At 50.0% G+C, this 18385-nt stretch overlaps 5 protein-coding genes across 5 annotated transcripts; 4 read left to right on the top strand and 1 right to left on the bottom strand.

The window, feature by feature from the left end:
- The first annotated feature begins 45 nt into the window (after nucleotides 1-45).
- Nucleotides 46-2682, top strand: EDB91DRAFT_1117400 (MBOAT, membrane-bound O-acyltransferase family-domain-containing protein). The gene is made up of 10 exons (XM_041318021.1): nucleotides 46-179; nucleotides 238-530; nucleotides 585-877; nucleotides 930-975; nucleotides 1028-1620; nucleotides 1673-1860; nucleotides 1912-1945; nucleotides 1997-2027; nucleotides 2087-2277; nucleotides 2335-2682. The coding sequence occupies exons 2-10, from the start codon at nucleotides 255-257 to the stop codon at nucleotides 2489-2491; spliced, it is 1809 nt and encodes a 602-aa protein (XP_041179772.1). The 5' UTR covers nucleotides 46-179; nucleotides 238-254; the 3' UTR covers nucleotides 2492-2682.
- Nucleotides 2683-3859: 1177 nt separating this feature from the next.
- EDB91DRAFT_1117383 (uncharacterized protein) lies at nucleotides 3860-6887 on the top strand. Its single transcript, XM_041318020.1, has 10 exons — nucleotides 3860-4087; nucleotides 4144-4206; nucleotides 4263-5234; nucleotides 5315-5422; nucleotides 5489-5575; nucleotides 5624-5971; nucleotides 6025-6306; nucleotides 6359-6409; nucleotides 6463-6541; nucleotides 6595-6887. The coding sequence occupies exons 3-10, from the start codon at nucleotides 4338-4340 to the stop codon at nucleotides 6720-6722; spliced, it is 1980 nt and encodes a 659-aa protein (XP_041179771.1). The 5' UTR covers nucleotides 3860-4087; nucleotides 4144-4206; nucleotides 4263-4337; the 3' UTR covers nucleotides 6723-6887.
- Nucleotides 6888-7351: 464 nt separating this feature from the next.
- Nucleotides 7352-8014, top strand: EDB91DRAFT_1079875 (uncharacterized protein; the record flags this gene model as incomplete). Its single annotated transcript, XM_041315179.1, has 2 exons — nucleotides 7352-7690; nucleotides 7745-8014. 2 exons carry the CDS (start codon nucleotides 7352-7354, stop codon nucleotides 8012-8014), a joined length of 609 nt encoding a protein of 202 aa, XP_041179770.1.
- Nucleotides 8015-9682: 1668 nt separating this feature from the next.
- EDB91DRAFT_1079874 (uncharacterized protein) lies at nucleotides 9683-10760 on the top strand (the record flags this gene model as incomplete). Its single annotated transcript, XM_041315178.1, has 4 exons — nucleotides 9683-9867; nucleotides 10280-10447; nucleotides 10493-10589; nucleotides 10644-10760. 4 exons carry the CDS (start codon nucleotides 9683-9685, stop codon nucleotides 10758-10760), a joined length of 567 nt encoding a protein of 188 aa, XP_041179769.1.
- A 4772-nt stretch (nucleotides 10761-15532) lies between these two features.
- EDB91DRAFT_1334973 (uncharacterized protein) lies at nucleotides 15533-16715 on the bottom strand (the record flags this gene model as incomplete). The annotated part of the gene is made up of 6 exons (XM_041325475.1): nucleotides 16469-16715; nucleotides 16235-16411; nucleotides 16102-16179; nucleotides 15823-16029; nucleotides 15724-15774; nucleotides 15533-15668 (listed from the first exon to the last, which is right to left on the bottom strand). Coding segments are annotated over exons 1-6 (888 nt in total), but the record flags the coding sequence as incomplete, so codon positions are not given.
- Nucleotides 16716-18385: the final 1670 nt, after the last annotated feature.

Raw genomic sequence — 18385 nt, 5'->3', positions numbered from 1 at the left:
ATAATAAGATTCGCTGGGTTTGAATTTTGCTAATCAAATCAAATACACCAACTTTGTAATATACGAAACTCAACCTTCTTACCGCATCGTCCGCAGACACCGTGGCTAAGCTGCGCAATCTCTAGTGATCTGTTTTGAAACATTAAGGCGTATATTGTTCGAGGTTGTGTTCATCTTAGGTGAGTCCGGTGATATCATTATCTATAGGCGTCACTGTTAACAGCTCATTACTTGCAGAAAGCAGCAGAGCTCAGATGCTTTCTGCTCCACTCCTCGACCAAGAAAATGTTTTCGGCGCTACGAAATACAAGGCACCACCATCGGCACGCCATGGTGTGCATGATTCTGGGTCCGTAGCAATGACTACCCGCACGGAGGATGGTACATTCGCAACGACGGAGGGCACACTACACGTCTCGAAGCCATTCCGGTCAAGATCGACGAAGAAACTCCGCGCAATGATTACATTTGAGCCTAGAAAGACGCATTTCGACACAACGAATGAAGCGTCGGGCACAAACGAGTTCCGCGTTCGTCTCTTCGTCGTGGGTGTATCCAGTTGAAACTAACACGTCACTGGCCAGGGTTTCTTTACGCTCTTCTGGATGTCGTTGTTTCTATTCACAGTACAGACTTATATCAGTAGCCTCGAAGCTAACGGTTATGCTCTGTCGTTCGCCTTTGCGACAATGTTTTCGCGGCACGCAGTCACGTTAGCACTAAGTGACTTGCTCCTGGTTTCTACCACTGTTTTATGCGTGCCATTTGCCAAAGCTATTAGCAAGGGCTGGATCAACTACTATTGGACAGGCGCCGTTCTACAGCACATCTTCCAGACATGTGTGCTACTCGTCACAGTCACATGGACATTTCATAGGTATGTGCTATCTCATCTCTTACACTCATGTCTTGAACGTCAAACACCCCAGACAATGGCCCTGGGTCCAGTCCGGCTTCCTCACTCTCCACTCATTCGTGCGCACGTTATTTAGTGCTCTATGCCCTTTACTAAGGGCGAGACACAAAGGTCATGATCATGAAGATGTACTCTTACGTGTCCGTGAACGGCTACCTGCAGTGGATTTCCAGGCGCTCGTTGGACGTCCTCGCAGAGCTCAAGTGTGCCACAGCCCGTGTTGGAGGAATGGAGCAGGCGTTACACGACGCAACTTCGAAGAGGGCAGAAGCAGAGGCGGCGCGGCGAGTAGCCGAGTCGCATGCTGATGACGTATTAACGCCGATGGAAACGTGCACCCCCGACGCGGAGGGAGCATTGATGAAGTCGTTCACTGACGTGAAGACGGCTGCTGCCCTGAGGCGAAGGCTTGCTGCCTTCTCCGAAAGTCCGGATGGGAGCCTTGAGACTGAGCGCGATGGAGTTAATGAAAATGGGGGCGGAACTGAGAAAGTTGAGGAGGCTTCGGTTGCATGTGTCCTTTCATACCACCCGGATGAACTCATTGCAGGTCTAGCAAAAGAATTCCTAGACTTGGACTCGGAACTAGTTAGTACAGGTCCAGAACAAGTGCGCTGGCCAGAGAACGTCACGTACTGGAACTTTGCGGTCTATCAGCTGATCCCGACGTTGGTATACGAGCTCGAATACCCAAGAACCGACCGGTAAGCTGCAATCCACTTCAACACTACAATATGAACTGATAAGAAATTGCAGAATACGGCCGGTGTATATTTTCGAAAAGACAGCTGCATTCATGGGCTCATTTGCACTGTTATACACAGTCGCAGAGTGTTTTATCATACCGCTCACACCTACACCGGATCAGTCGTTTTTTCGCTCCCTCCTAGATCTTGCGCTGCCGTTCATGATTGCGTTTCTGCTTCTGTTTTATATCATATTTGGTGAGTGTTGAGCTGTGAGAGAGTGGGTATTCAACTGATGGGACACCCAAGAATGCATTTGTAATGCGTTTGCTGAGCTTTCCTAGTAAGGTTACCGCCTTGTCGCCTTCTGATATAGCTGACGTGCGCTTTATAGCTTCGCCGATCGTCTGTTCTACGAAGACTGGGTAAGACGTCTTTGACCTAAGTGCACTCAAGAGTGACTCAACGTTGTCGTTGTATGCAGTGGAATTCCACTTCCTGGGAGGAATTTTCACGCAAATGGAACAAACCGGTGCATAGTTTCCTCCTGCGGCATGTGTATGCTTCGACACGCGCATCGTACGGCCTGTCGCGCACCACAGCAATGTTCGTCACATTCTTTCTCAGCGCCATTGCGCATGAGCTGGTCATGACGATTGTGACGAAGAAGATTCGGTAAGACGTTCCGTTTCTTTCGTTTCATAGTTATACTGAACAGTGTGGACAATGTAGCATGTACCTGTTCCTGATGCAACTCATCCAGATCCCATTGATCTTGGTGAGCAGGGCACCGGTGATCCAGCGCAACAAGCTCATGGGGAATGTGATATTTTGGGTGGGCCTCTATGCTGGCTTCCCTCTGCTTTGCGTTGCATATGTTGCATATTGAGAGGGTGACGTAGAAGATTTTGACAAACGATCAGAAGGATGGAAGGTATATATCTTGAGAATATCACGACAGATTCTTTCGGTACCCTACATTACCACATATCATTATTTTTGTCGTACCTATATGTAATTAATATATCGAGCATGCTCTGAAGAATCTGATAAGTTTTACCAATGAGTCAATAAGACACAAGCAGAAGGACTTCGAGAACGAAGTAGCCCAGGGTATACATATAGTCAAAGGGGTTGACGAGCTTCGTATGACTCAGACCATACTGAATCTTCTCTTCCGAAGACACGTGAATTGTCGGAACATGGAAGGACATACTGAATCTGGTGTCGCCGCCCCCATTCTGCTTGTGGAGGCGATAGTCTTGCCCTCGATATCAGCGGCCATCGGGTGCATGATAACATAAGTAGGATCCGAGGCGCTAGCGGAGATATGTCGTTGATTTTATGCGTCGCAATGCTGAGTACTTACTAGTCCCATTGCAGGAAATCAGCCGTGAGTTGCCGAGAGCAATCAACACTTACAGCGATCTTCAAGGCGTGGCATGTGTAATACTAGCCGGGAGGAGTTGTATTTTGTGTTGCAGTTGCCAAATGGTAATTTGAATCTGGAGCAGAAGCGGAAGTCGGAGCTTCGTCATCCTGCATCATGTTACTAGAAGCACCCTGAATTGTATTCGTCCAGCACTCAGTACTCGGTACGTGCAGCGACCGACCAGCCGTCACGTTACCGTTACTTATGTATGAGAAGCAGCTTATCATGTCCAAGAATGGAGTATTCAAGAACGTGTTAGATTTCGTTTGGATGCACACCTGGCAAACTAATACTTACTAGGTTCAATCAAATCTCCAAACTTGAACACAACCATACCACCATGTCACACCACGATTAGATTTGTTCGGTTCACGGCATCACATGCCTGATACATGAACGTCGGTCAACATACGATCGATCGAATGTCCAGGCCTCTGCGACCTGTCACGGCGCTATTGTCAGACGTGACGTATATGCCACAGGTCTTCGAGGACCGTAACATGAGCGGTGTCGGGATGTCGGTCGTTGCGTATGGGCGCTATTCCCATGGCTGTACATGGCTGTGAAAGGGCCAGGTGCTTCACTTCATGAGAAGAATTTTCAGAGTCCAGGGCGAACAATGTCATTTTTGAGGGACCTGTGACATGCATTAGTCCAATGCCAGGGTAATTTTTCACAAGAAAGAGTTCGCCCTCCGGGGAGGGGTGAGATCGCGGTAGATAGACAGGCGCTAGGGGCGTTCTGCGATGGGTAATGCTGCGTTAATATTACGGGACTCGTGGCAGATCGAGGCAACAAAGTGACCCCGAACCATTCCAGCTGACGGGCCAAGATATGGGTCCCTTTGGTGCCTCACGGCAAGGGTGAATTCCGACCGAGACAAAAGCGGATAAGTGTGAACGAAGCAACCGGAGTACCTTGCATTATTATTCGGGTTGCGAAACGTTCCGCGTCGGGTATAAGAAGGGTTGCGAGCTAGTACTTGTGTAGCATTTTGTATTATCGTGACTAGGAAGAACGTACATACCGAGTCTGCTGCTCTCGGACGACTTGGTGAGTCTGAGACATCCGATGGACCGTGGTGACATACTAATCAGGCGGCCACGCAGAGAACGCATTGTCAGCTGGTGTGTTTGCAGCGTGTAAAGCGGTTTTTTAGCTGGTATTAAAAGGTGAGCCTTCCGTCTTCCCATAAGGCCTTCCACCTAAATATTCTGCCCACAATCAGTGCAATATCTGTACCATCCAAGCTTAAAGCAAGAATATCCGCGACTATACTTTAGCATCACCCAGGTTGTCGACAATGCAGGTCAAGTCGGTAAAAGCGATCATAAAAGATGTGAAGAGAAGGCTATCCCACAAACATAAGAGGAAGTCGTCCTCAGCAACTGCTGCCACTACTACCACTACATCGAGTTCTTCCCCGCCATCCACACCTCCTGCAGCTCACCACACTCCCCTGTACGATCCATTCGCACCGAACACAATCATTACACCTACCAGCCCTCGCAGCAGGTCCAGTGAAACTCTGGGCTCTCGTCCGTCTTCAGACGTCATCGATATTAGCTCGCAGCACTCGAGAACTCGCTCAGAAGATATGATGTCTGCTGATACGCATGGATCCGATAACAGCGGTACCTTTGTCACCGCTGACTGGGGTCCATCTTCGTCCCCACGGTTCCGCGCTAAATCCCTCGGCCGAAATAGTTCGGTTGCACCAGCATCTATCGCAGAATCAGCCACTTCTTCCCACCCTTCTCAGAGTTCTCTCTACGCTTCTGCTCATTCCATGCCTCTGCCACTACCTCAGGAGGATTCCGTTATTCGCCCCTCGCAACTTCAGACGTTACCTGAGGATGGTGGGGAGGTCCCAGATACTCTTGACGCTCAAGTGTTGGAACCTGAGGTACCAGACCCGTTCATAGTTGACGACTCGGAAGGTGCCTCATCCGAGGTCGAAGGTGCCTCGTCTGAGGGTGAAGGTGCCTTGTCTGAGGGTGACACTGTTCCCCCCGCCGATGAAGAGATTGCGCTTGCACAATCAGCCGCTCTTTCACCACCTGAAGTTCCCCCCTCACTCCCTTCACCCAACGTCAACAAGGACGTACCTCCGCCTCCCACAAGCGAAGTCGAGTCTGAGGCACCCGAACTGTATATTCCCGGGCTTACCATGCCTACTATGTTCTTACCCATCCCAAACGTACGCCTCTCTTTATCTTATACTCTTACCTGGTGGTTCCATCAGCGCCCACCATTGATGTATCGCCCATGTACTATTAGACGGACCCTTTAAATATTCTCCTCACCAAATATGTATCTCCACCTGAGAAGCGACCTGTACGAGATGTTAGTGGCGAATGGCAGGATTCTGATTTTCACTCCATGGTTGTGAGTATGAGAGTACGCCTTGTGTTACGAGTTTGAGGATCTCAATGAGTGTGCCTTGGAAATTAGATGTCCAACAGTTGGCGTGCGCTTGCCAGAATGGCACGAGATCGTCTGATAACTTGCAATCCCGAGGACCTTACTCGTATTCTCGATGTAAGCATACATTGGTCATGTACTCTGTGACTTAGCCCCTTTCAACAGCTCTGGTCTCTGCGCCTATCAAGCCTTGCCCGCCTCCGACTTTACAACCAAACATCCGCTGAATGCACCAACCTCTTTGCAGTGCTCAATGCCACGGAGCCCTCATCAGCCCGGGCGTACCTATTCGACCATATCCTCCCCTTTGAGCTCGAGGTCATGCACGCACGCCTCAAATACTGGGCAGGTGACCCCATGGGCTACCTCGATGTCCTTTACGCTCTGCTCAAGAAGTGCAAGCTGCAAGCCAAGAGTTCAAAAGCCGAAGGCGATGACTCTAGCTTGTCGATGTGGCTTGAACGTGCCGCACGGATATGCCTGATCATTGCGTCGCAAATGATCGAGATGAAGGCATGTATATTTTTTCTGATTCTCGATAGTCGAGCATATACCGTTTGGCGCAGGACTTCACTGCAGCAACGAAACTCTTGGAGCCACTGTTCGCACGACATGGTACTGGGCAGCAGCCATCTCCTGCAATTCGGTCTGCCGTGGGTCGCATTTACCTGCAGAGTGGATACCTCACCCAGGCTGCGGCGCACTTTGCTGCCGTGGAGGGCGACGCCAGCGTCCCGCAGACACTCAAAGATATGAATGCTGCCTTGCTCGCGTGTGCTGAGGGAAACTGGGCGCGGGCGGATGAACTACTCCGAGCCCTCGTACAGGCAGAACCGGATAACTTTGTGGTGAGTAATACACTCGAGTTTTTTTGCGGGCGATTGATGATGACACACTTAGGCCATCAACAATCTGTCTGTGGCTCTTCTGAGTCAGGGGAAGTTGAAGGAGGTGACGATTCTCTGATGACTTTATGATGTTTCCGTGCTTGACAGCCTTTCCAGGGTATCGAAGTCCTTGAAGCTGCACTGCAGAGCTCTCCATCAGCTGTGGTAGTAACAGAACCGTACCTCTTCAATCTTTGTGCGTAGGCTCATTACGCTGTTGGAAATTTTCGAAGACTGATGCCTTCACAGCAACTCTCTACGAGCTTCACACAGCTACAGCTGTAGAGAAGAAACGCGACCTTTTGATCGAGGTGGCAAAGTGGAGTGGAGATGGGCTGAAGACGACATGCTTGAAAATGCCGTCCACTGGCGCATAGCTGGTTGTATGGTGATCTCTTGAGCTTGTACCATATGAGCGGAATAAACTGGTTTTGGTCCTGTCCACTGACTGTTAACGCAGGTGGAGAAGTGCGGTTGTTGAAACCAGGACGACTTTCCCGGGTCGCCACTTTGCATCGTCGATTTAATGGATTTGGTGTTAACCTTCGTGGGGGCGATCAGTACCGTGATTTTGAGTAGACGGTTTCGCAGCCCGTTTGTCACACTAACTTCTGAACACGGTAGCGATTTGGAGTTCTGGACCATCGACGTGCAGACCTTCGCGACCCTCCTGCTATTCACTCCGAACGCATGATATCAGTGTTCGCGCATATGTTTCGTATGTTATCGTTTGACTCAATGCGAGATCTGACACTTCGAGATAAAGTTACATGTTCATTATCACAGGCACCCACTAAACTGATTATTCTCTATTGATCGTCTCGTTTTATCCTCCCTTCGGCACTCTCGCCTTTTGACGCTTGGCGCCATGGGATGAAGGCTGGGATCTTACCACAACCGTGCTTGCAATATAACCGAAATATAGACAAACTCCTATTTTCAGCAGCGAATAGATTGATCGATAAACTTCTGTCTTGTCCACACAGCACGATTTATTTTGGCATTCATGTTAGAGACTCAGAAAACTTCCACTGCTCTGGCACCATTCAACGATCCAGACGGCGACATCATCCTGCGCTCCGCCGATGGTGTCGACTTTCATGATTTCAAGCTCGTCCTTTCGCTGATTTCACCCGTGATGTTCACCCTACCACAGCACGAATCGCAACTATGTGTACCTGTCATCCCTGTGATTGAGCACAGCACAATCCTTCACCCGCTACTTCTTCTTTCCTACCCTGGCGCTGACCCGACCTTCGACAGCTTTGATAATGCGAGGGCGGTGATGGAAGCAGCCAGGAAATATGACATGGAAGCAATTTCCGACCGTATTGGAGATCTCATCGTTGCCTAGTTCCTGCCAGCAAATTCACTCGATGTCTATGCTTTGTCTTGTTAGGTCGGATGGCAGCATCATGCTCGAACAGCCGCTACCCGGAGCCTCGAGATCGAAGATCTAGGACGACCAAGCCCCAGGTTCACTGGTATGTGGGACATCAGCGCCTGTCGATTACCACAAGGCTCTTCAAATACCAGTTATGAACGCGGCATCGCTGCTCAGGCAGTTAGAGAGTCTCTCGCCTGGCTACCGGCGACCCCAGCCACCTGTAGTATGCAAATGTGGAGCTACCTCGGCTGCAGAATCACATATGGCAGGCCTGCATTCTAAATAGCCAATTACAGTGGAAAGTGAACTATTACCCTGTGGTTTGAAGAATACCTAGTTTCGAGTGGGAAGGAGTTGGCCGCACGACCTTGCGAGTCGACTTTATTGGAGTTGGCATCTTACAATTTTGCCATTGTCAGAGCGTTCGACCGTTTTCATTGCCGACCCAAGGTTTTCCAGCATATGGACACAGTCCGTACCTTGTACGTCGCAGAAGTTAAAAAGGCCATTGCAACGGTGAGCTCACTGAACATTATCAATCCAAAGCTCACCTAGCTACCGTAGGTGAAACTGCCTTCTTGAACTATCGTGTTGCTGCTTTATGCTGCCTGCCATCAGAGCCAGTGGTGTTGTGTATGTTCTCGCTACTTACCGAATACTCGAGACGCCGCTAAATCACTCCCGCGAAGGATAACAAATCACGAATATGACTTGTTGGCCCAAAGACACTTATGGGACATTTGGAAAGAAGGTCGATGAAAACATTATTGGAGGACGAATGATCATGAGGGAAATTCCAATGTGCAGATGGCACTACGTATGTTTGAGGACCCAATTTTTTTCAAGGTTGAGGTTACACCATGGACAAGAATGTCCAGAGTCGTGAGTCACAATACTCTGCTCAGTCCCCCGGGGTTATTTATGAGACCCTGTCTAACCTCGGACATGTAGAACACCTGTTTAGCGTCCAAGAAAGCACCAATTCCTTTCTCTCTCTCTTTTTCCATAATCTAGAAGGAACGAATGTCTTCTGTCTACTTATAAGTATGATGACCAAAAGACGCAACTGGTGACCGGGCGTGGTCGTTAACGTGTCTTCTTCAAATTGGAACTTGGAGAATCCCGCCGATAAGAGAACCTGACAGTCAGTCCGTGTCTATTCGAAAGTTATTATTGACCGAAGGCTTCATCAGCGAGCTTATGGACAATGTAAACTCGGATGTCGAGCACGCCCCCGTCCGACGAGAGAGCACGTTTGTGTCGCGCGGAAGGATTTTACTCGCTTCCTCCTTTCCCCACCCTATCAGTGTCGTCAATTTCCTTAAGAACCCGTCTCTGAGCAGATCCTGTCGACTATTCATGAGTCGGGCCCGTGTGTCGTGATAAATGAGGGCGTACATTTTCCGGATTCATTCTGGTATTTCACAAGGCCGCAGATGCATCATGCACTGTCAGTGAAGTCTCGCTGTACTGTCATTAAGACATGGCCTGAGGTGCAATTTGAAACGGTACGTACGATGAGCAATAAGTTCATCCCATTCGTCGATATTCACAGCCTTGCATAAACATTCTTTCAGATCTTCGAAGTCGAGGCTATTTAACTGCTGGAGGCTCTCCATAAGATCAGGAATATTGAGCATACTTATATGAGGCTGCCTCAGCATCATGTCAGTAACACAATTGAAGAGTAAGGAGTCCCAGAATGTCGCGGACTACAGATGGCCAGTCATCATCATCAGTCCGAATTGTACTGATTCATTTTTTCCACTGAAAGTCACGCAAGAGCACGCTCACAAGTTCTGTAACAGCAGCAGGGAGCTTGACAGCGTTCCTCAAGGAAGAGCTACCTTGTATTGGTGTAGCTGCGGTATGTATTGTTGGAGTCGGAGGCGTAGGCGATGGTGTTAACGATGGCAGTTGAGGTAGTTGGTCGGGGTGACCGAGGGCAGTATGGATGGGGCAGCAATGCTTGCATTCGCATACCTGCTGACCTTGACCTGTGACCTCGACGGCTTGGGCAGTAGTAGCACAACTGAGTTGAGCGCCGGTACTCGTACCAGTTCTAGCACACGCAGTGGGAGTACCTATGACAATGTCGTCAATTACATGCATCCCTTCGTCGCACTATATTTGCAGTTTGTGTCTTTTGCAAGCCCAAGTTTAGGACAGCAGTTGTAAACACCAGTATTTTGATAGGCAAGAAGTTCTCACTCACCTGAGACAGATGGGGCGGTAATGATCTGATAGCTAATCTGACTGTGCGAGTGCGATTGAAGGAGAAGTGATTGTTTGGATAGGGGCCTTCAGACTGCGGCATCACAATCTCGCCAAATAATTGGACACACGGTGTAACTAGCGAGCAACAGACTTGAATAAGACACTAACCTCCTGTGCACACTAACCGTCATCAGTCTATCACCTAGTCATAGGTTTAGTCTGTCAGCTCGTCTAACATGAAACTCAGCTGCTGCACTACTCGTTCAGTACCTTTCATTCCTCCGTCTTCTCTCTTGTACTAAGTCACTGTATTCGTATTCGCCGTTGTAGACTATTAGAAGATGTTCGACTTGACATTTGGATTCAAGGAGCCTTTGTCGCTCTCGCTCTGGCAGGCAAGGTCCTCCGCGCTAAGATACGCCCAAAGCCACGCCTGCCTCCTCCTCCTCCTGGTCCCCCTGGACACTGGTTGTCCGGAACTCCCCCACCAAGAGCCAAGTGAGTACATAAAATAAAATAATCCATGCGGTAAACGCATCATAGCCAATATCAGCAGTTTGCAGAATGGATCAATACCTATGGACACGTCATCTCGCTTCGGATCGGGCCTAAGATCATGGTCATCATCGGCAGACATCAGGTAAGATCATTCAATTTCTAATACTGGTCGCTGAGTACATACTCACTTGAATAGGAATCTGTTGACATGATGAGGAAACAAGGCGGTCTGCTAGCAGGCCGTCCTTGTGCAGTTGCTGCAGGAGAGATCTTGTCGCGCGGGCTGCGTTCACACAAGGCAAGTCTCCCGTAGCAGACCAAATACAAGGAACATGGTTATTATGATACAAGACGCTGTGTTCTTGGCGATCGAACTGAGTTGCCCCATATATATTCGTGACCGGAGGCTCTTTAACAGGCGAGGATACATCGCGTGCTCGGGCTTTATGAGACCAGTGAGCTTATCTATTGATTGAACCATAAACATAACGACGAGCCTGAGCTCATGATAGTCGTACTTTACATTCCAACTTCCACGGACCGACCATGGTAGACAACCTGAATCTAGGGAGTACTTATAGCAACAATTGGATTGCAGTACGGCAAGGCATATAGCAAATATATAATGTTTGGCGGGAGCGAAGGCGTGAATGAAATCCTTGTGCAGGCCCAAAATGACATTGAGACTCAGTGCAGTAGAGGAAATACAAGTGAAGGCCGTGGATCAAGAAATCGCAAATATATAGTGTACAAGTTCTGCGGAGACTATAGATCTGTGTTGTACTTCTATTAGTCATGACACGCACATATGTTGTCGCTACATACCGGAGATGATCACGAAGACAGGGAAACCTTCTGCTCCCGACACTTGTGCCATGACGTGCCGTGGGCGAAACAACTTAAATCGAGCTGCGAGGCTTGATTGTGTATCACCAGCCTGTTGTCTGGAAAATGTATAGCTGGGTATAAGTGGATTGGGATCCAAAAGAGGAGCCGTCCGTCGGGCCCTACAACCCATCCTTTCTCGGTCAGGGCGAGAGAGGCAGAGGTGTAAGAATGTTGGAGGAAGGAGGAGGAGGAACAAAGAGCGTGGGTCTGGTTGGACGAAAAACATATTGCAGGTGCTTCGAAGGCTTGGCGCCGGTTGAGATTGTCTAGATCCCATACCCGAATGGTGTTATCAGATGAACCAGACACGACATGTTTGCCGTTCGGCGAGATTGCGATAGAAGAAACACGTGCAGTGTGCCCTCGGAGAGGGGCACCCACTGCCCTCCCAGTCTCCATATCCCACACCCGGATGGTCCTGTCATCTGAACCGGATACGATGCATTTTCCATCTGGCGAAATTACAACAGAGTTAACAGGTTGTGTGTGGCCTCGGAGAACCACACCCAATGCCTTGCTAGTTCCCATATCCCACACCCGGATGGTCTTATCAGCCGAGCCAGACACGATGCGACGCCCATCCGACGATATTGCGACAGAGCAGACGGTGTTGGTATGACCTCGGAGAGGGGCGCCCAATGCCTTGCCCAACCCCATTCCCCACACCCGAATTGTGTCGTCCCTTGAACCAGAAACTATGCAGTTTCCGTCTGGCGAGATTGTGACAGACGAAACCCAGTCAAGGTGGCCTTCGAGAGGGACACCCGATGCCACTCCAGTCTGCACCTCCCACACCCGGACTGTGCAGTCATCTGAACCAGACATGATGTGTCTCCCATCCTGTGAGATTGCGACAGACTGAACACGGCGAGTGTGCCCTTGGAGAGGGGAACCCAATTTCTCGCCAGTTTCCATATCCCACATCCGGATGGTCTTGTCAGATGAGCCAGACACAACGCGGTGTCCATCTGGCGAAATTACGACGGACAGAACAGAGTCAGTGTGCCCTTGGAGAGGGGAAACCAATGCTTTGCCAGTCTCTATATCCCACACCCGGATCATCTCGTCGTCTGAACCAGATACAATGCGACGTCCATCAGGCGAGATCACAAGAGAGTTGATGGCGGCAGTGTGACCACGGAGAGCGGCACCCAATGCCTCGCTAGTGCTTGTGTCGGCATCCCACACCCGAATCGTCCCGTCATATGAACCAGAAACTAAGTGATTTCCATCCGGCGAGATGACGACAGACGTAACAGCATCAGTGTGGCCTTGGAAAGGGGATCCTAATGCCTTTCTAGTCTCCATATCCCACACCCGGATGGTCATGTCCTCTGAACTAGACATGATGCGATTTCCACCCGACGAGATTGCGACGGACGAAACAGTGCTAGTGTGGCCTTGGAGTGGGGCACCAAATGCCTCGCCAGTTTCCAAATCCCATACCCGGATCATTTTGTCCCCTGAACCAGACACAATGAGATGTCCGTTCGACGAGATTGCGATGGACCAAACGGCGCCAGTGTGGCCTTGGAGTGGGGCACCACATGCTTCGCCAGTCTCTAAATCCCATACCCGGATCGTTTTATCATAGGAACCGGATACAATGCGCTTTCCATCCCGCGAAATTGCGACAGACAAAACACCATCAGTGTGCCCTTTGAGACGGGGACCCAATGCCTTGCCGGTTTCTGCATCCCATACCCCGATTGTCATGTCCAATGAACCAGATACAATGTGCTTTCCATCTAACGAGATTGCGACAGACTGAACATTGCTAGTGTGCCCTCGGAGTGGGGCACCCAATGCCCTGCCAGTCGCCGCATCCCAAACCCGAACTGTCTTGTCTTCTGAACCTGACACGATACACTTTCGCTCCAGCGAGAATGTGAGAGACAAAACACAGTCAGTGTGGCCTTGGAGAGGGACACCCGATGCCTCGCCCGTCTCCATATTCCACATCTGGATCATTCCGTTGTCTGCACCACACGCGATGTGTTTTCCGTCTGGTGACATCGCAACCGAATTCACCCTGGAATGCCCGTAGAGTATCTTTTCAACGGGAGGCCAATTTGCGACGTGACCAGCGTCAATGCGAGGGGTGCAAGGGAACTTTGCGGCGAACTTTTTAAATATCTTCGACTGAGTTGGAGCGAACGGCAGAGCGGATAAGTATAAATGAGGAGTGGAATGTAAAATGGCGACCGCGAAAGTTCGAACGAAGCGCTGGGTGTCCCTGGCAGTGTCATCGACGTGAGCATATTCGGCGTGATCCTATAACCATTACACTTCTTGTAAGAATCTATCGGCCCTAAGCATGAGCGCGAGCTACGCACTTTAAACCAATGTGTGATAGACGAGAGGCACCCCACCGAGCCGCCAAGGCTTCTCATCAGGCATAGTGCTTCCAACCACCAAAGGAGGCGCTCCCCGTCGAAGAAAGCTGCGATTTCTTTAGCGAGCAATGGCTCGAAGGACGTAGCTCCCAAATGAGCCCCCCAAAATCGACATGAATATGATAGCACAGTCGGAATGGACTCTTTCACTCGTTTCCCCAAGTTAGGGACAGCAAAATTGGGTAAGTAAGAATTCTCTAAAGCGCAGATGTTGAAGCGAAGTCCGCGCTCCATGACACGAAACGAGGCAAAGGCAAGGTCGCTTTGTACCGACGACACGTCGATGAAGAAGTCTTGGCTCCGTGATTTGTCTGTGAGGAAGTCGTAGAAGGATGCGTGGAGGGGTCGTATGGGAGTTTGGGAGTCCATGGTCCCGGCCAACAGCGACCCTAGTGGCCCAATAACCCGCTGCACTTTGTAACGGCAAGTACCGGGTGAAAAATGCAGTCGCATGGCGGTCAATGCAGTCATGGGGAGTGGTTCCAGCAATGCAAGGATTTGCCCCATCACTGAGCGAAACACGGGGATAGCCTCCCCGCGCTCATCCGAAGGCAGTGTCTCTTCCAAGATGCGTGCATACATAAAATCCAACAGACGTGTTCCTTTTTCAGATGTTCCAGCAACCACAGCTTCGAACTTATCCGTAGGATCCAGGCCAACCCTGTTCGTACCCTTGATATACTCGCATATAAGACGAGCCCATTCAAACATGCCATCGGATTTCAGAGCGAGTCTCTTGAAGTGCTCATCATTGAACTCGCGTAGACCTCCCAGTCTATTGGCGATATAAAGCTGGATGTCGTGTTCTGTGGACGCGGACGAAATATCATCTAAGGAGACATGGCGAACATGTGGCGCGGTGTGCAGAGCGTTGCTAATGTCTTCCAATGGACGGGAAGTGACAAGAATACGGATGTTTGGTGGGATGTCGGATGGTGTGGAGGAAGAACTGTTCTCGCCAGCGAGCAAACGAAGAATCTGTTCCCGGGAACTCGCATCGCCACTCTCGTCCAACGCCTCGATGACGATCAGGACTGGTGCGGCGATGGCTTTCGAGACTTTGCTTGTTGGTCCCACGATCAATTCCTGCCATTGTCTTGTGAGATCTGAAGTGCGCTTGAGTCCATTATTATCATGAACCGCTTGCACCAAGGCTCGCCGCATGATAGGATTGCAGTCCGCTAAGTCGTTTGCGATGGTAGTGAAAACTCTGTCCTCGCCGCGATCTGCTTGTCGCGTGCGGTCGAAGCAGAAGCATGAGCCAAGACCACCGTGCTCAGTGTACCAGTTGGCTATGGTATGTGCGACGGCAGATTTACCCTTGCCTGCTGTGCCGGAGAGCCACAAGATGCGTGAAGCACCCTCATCGGTGCTGCTGATCCAACTCTTGATATCTGTCAGGAGTTCTTGCCGAGTATTTGGCAGACAACATTTAGACGTATTGACTCCGGCACCCGCTGCACAGTCCAATAAGTCGACGAGGTCCAGAGTCTCGGCTATTTCACAGGTCGTAGAATGTCAGCTAAGGCTCAACGAGACCTGAAGGCCGACTCTTACCCATATGGTGGACAATCACAAGTGTGTCACGAGCGGCTCTGTCTCGGAATTGCTGCATGAGACTGTCGAGAACCTCGTTGTAACTTTGAATCACGGCCTGTGTTTCTTTGAAGACGTGCATACCAAGTCTTTTCCCTGTACAAAGATGTAACAGTGAGTCATAGGTAGCGCAGTGGTGAGATCAACTCACAGGCGCTCGTCGTCTGAGAGTAATGAGTGATAAAATCAGCGCACACAAGCGTCTGTCGCGCTATCTTCCCATAGATTGCTGGCATGGATGTGGCGAGCGCCTCTTCTTCCGTGATGAAAGTATAGACCTCAGAGATCTTCGAGAGCAAACCAGAGACAGCAGCATCGCGGTCTGCCTGATCGAGAATCATCTATCACCAGACATTCTTAGTAGCTTGCAAGCTTGAACATATGAAACAAATGTACCTGGGACGCGTAAGTGAAGATGCTCAATGCCACCTTTGCATAGGGATGGGCCTATGCACGAAGATCAGTGACGTAAAAGATAGAAATAGAGGCCCGTACATCTGCAAGCACATTAGCGATTGAGTTGAATGCTTTCAAGGGTTTAAGTATCGCGGAGAACGTGTCGATCGTGTCGGGAATGGATTGCAAGTTGTTCGTTTGCAAAGCAGTATTTTGGGCCATTACAGGGACGGATTTCATGCTTGCGACGCCTTCTATGGCATCGGCGATGCGCTCATTCACAAACTTCGGGTCAGGTTGCTCGGCCTGATTACGAATGTTAGTACATTATCGAAAGAGACGGATAACAATGATCCGAGTTGCAATGATCGAGTTCACCTTCGGAATGCCTGAATTGGAAGGCTGGTCAGGATTTGGTTCGGGAGTGGGAGTGGGAGCAGTGAGTGGTGAAGGATCCTGCAGAAGTTGGTAGCAATCAGCGCACGTGGAACGTGCCAAGTGTTGTACATACCTGAGTGGCCTGAGCGGGTAGGAAATCCGGTGCGCTGGAACTTGCAGCTGCGGGTTCAGGGTTTGGGGACTGTCGAGCGCTTTGAGCGGAACGCTTGGTCACCTTGCCCCACAACTTTCGAACCGGCCCTGGAGGTTTTCCGGGGGATTCATCCCGTGAAGGCGGGAAAGAGGACGTCTAGAACGAGATCGTTGAACACAACCAGTACTTATATATAAGTGGAATGTTTGATACCTCAATTTCACTGGCTCCACTCTCCACTGGGGAATGAGGATTTGAGGGGCTTCGCCTTAGCCACGCGGTCCCAAAGGTCTTCTTCTTCCGAGGAGGATTCATCGTGTAAGGTTGAAAGCACCGCTGAGTCTCTGAGTCTAAAGAGGTCACTATGTGTAAACTTGGTAGTGGATGGCAAAGCCTAAAGGGTAAACAGACGCCTGTGCGCGTAATCGGTGACGTGCGTTTGGAAGCGCCCATCACTGGCAACTGCCGCAGTGACTATCATGTACCACTGGACTGGATGATCGATTGGCAAGGTGGAATCTTATCCAAAACCGTCACAGAGCTGCTCACGCGAGTGAAGGATAAAGTTTATTTAATCCTGGTAGCTACCAGCACATAACCGATTGCAGGCGAGCACATCATGATATCAGTAGATAATTGAATAATATTTCGGTGATGCGCCGTGCCTGCACCTTTATTTGTACATGCTTGCCAGTTCTTCGTGACGCACGCGCCGACGTCGAACACGATGATCTAGTATTGTTAGTAACTTTGCAGCGCCCATGACTGCGGCGCGCCCATCGACCTTTGCTGCAAGCACTAAGTAGGTCCTGGTAAGTGATTTCCTGCCCTTCACCCAACAAGTGCTTATGTTGCTCTTCCCCTCCTCCGTTAAACAATGTTCTGTCAACGTCCAGCAAGCTATCCGTTTTCTCGACATGCACCAAATTCCTCTAGATTTGGCACAACCCTTTCGGAGATCCTGCGGCAGCATGGCCAGTACGAACATTAATTGATTTCCGTACCTCTCTTCTGGTGGTGCAGATATTTACATCGGCTCTGTCACGTCCCATTACAGCCCCCCTCGCATCGGTCTTGAAAATTTCACGCTCTACGGCCATGAATGGTACTGGTGCCCTCCTAACCCTTGTAGGAAGTGATCGAACCAGTTGGGCATATTTGAGCTGTATGAATTTGGGTGAGTTTGTCGCATATAGATGGCCGGAGGGTAAGGCGATGGGCGTTGTGAACGTAGTTATTTCCTCGACGCTTGGGATGACATCCAGCGACTGAAAAACACCGTTTTGCACTTCTACTAGTAAGTCTACTACGTATGACCGGTTAATTATAGCTGGCTTCGCATCCCTTGCCATACCAGCCCCGGGGGCCTGGCTACCCCGTCCACAGACTTAGTCGTAGAATCCACGGAGCAACGTGTGCAAAAAGTGCACCGAGTACAACAAGGGTAAGGTGCTGCGCAAGGACCAGGAGGGGCAATGCAAAGAAAGCCCGCCACCCACTGTCAACACGCTCCGGTTCACCTTCCCTCGAGCGCTGACGAGCTCCTCACGCACAATCCATCATTAAAGAACGCTCAGGCTACACGCATCAGATAACTTGAAGGTGTTCTCGTTCCATGGCGGCCGCGGCGACCTGGAGTCCTGGACCGTTCAGATCAACGCCGACTGGTAGGCCTTCACAGCCCTGCCTCCTACTACTCACACAGAATGCATGATATCAATGGCTCCAACACTTGTTCGAGCATACTTATGTTTCGTGTCAGTGTTTTTCGATCAATACGAGATCTGACAATTACTACTACTTAGTACGCGTTACAGGTGCATTACACTTACAGGTACTCGGTTCCAGATTCTGGTGCAAATGATGCTTGTGTCAAAGGTCTTTGTCGTGCCCTCAGGCAGAACGTCGGGAACGAGACTGAGTACAATTCATGGTACAGATATACAGTAGATCACACAATGCGTGCCTGATTTACAACGCATATTTGGTCGAAACGTAGAGTCAAACTAGTCGAAGGAGTAATTGCAATCTCAACAGTATTGTTTCTGGTGCGACACTTCGCTATATGTTTGAGATGACCACGATGGCATCCATCTAGAATGAGGCACTGTTGATTTTTTCTGCGCGGAG

The sequence above is a fragment of the Suillus paluster genome (assembly GCF_016628075.1).
Source record: "Suillus paluster strain FC165 chromosome Unknown EDB91scaffold_12, whole genome shotgun sequence".
Classification (NCBI taxonomy): Eukaryota; Fungi; Basidiomycota; class Agaricomycetes; order Boletales; family Suillaceae; genus Suillus; species Suillus paluster.
Note: the sequence above shows the minus strand (reverse complement) of the source record. Positions and strands in the feature narration are given on the sequence as shown.

What these genes read in the sequence shown, in the direction of transcription:
- EDB91DRAFT_1117383 (XM_041318020.1), top strand. Translation starts at nt 4,338, where the DNA reads ATGCAGGTCAAGTCGGTAAAAGCGATCATAAAAGATGTGAAGAGAAGG. An exon ending in ACCTTACTCGTATTCTCGAT is followed by an intron (nt 5,576 to 5,623) that starts GTAAGCATACAT and finishes CCCTTTCAACAG; the next exon opens with CTCTGGTCTCTGCGCCTATC. An exon ending in GTCAGGGGAAGTTGAAGGAG is followed by an intron (nt 6,410 to 6,462) that starts GTGACGATTCTC and finishes CAGCCTTTCCAG; the next exon opens with GGTATCGAAGTCCTTGAAGC.
- EDB91DRAFT_1117400 (XM_041318021.1), top strand. Translation starts at nt 255, where the DNA reads ATGCTTTCTGCTCCACTCCTCGACCAAGAAAATGTTTTCGGCGCTACG. An exon ending in CGGGCACAAACGAGTTCCGC is followed by an intron (nt 531 to 584) that starts GTTCGTCTCTTC and finishes GTCACTGGCCAG; the next exon opens with GGTTTCTTTACGCTCTTCTG. An exon ending in TCTGTTTTATATCATATTTG is followed by an intron (nt 1,861 to 1,911) that starts GTGAGTGTTGAG and finishes GGGACACCCAAG; the next exon opens with AATGCATTTGTAATGCGTTT.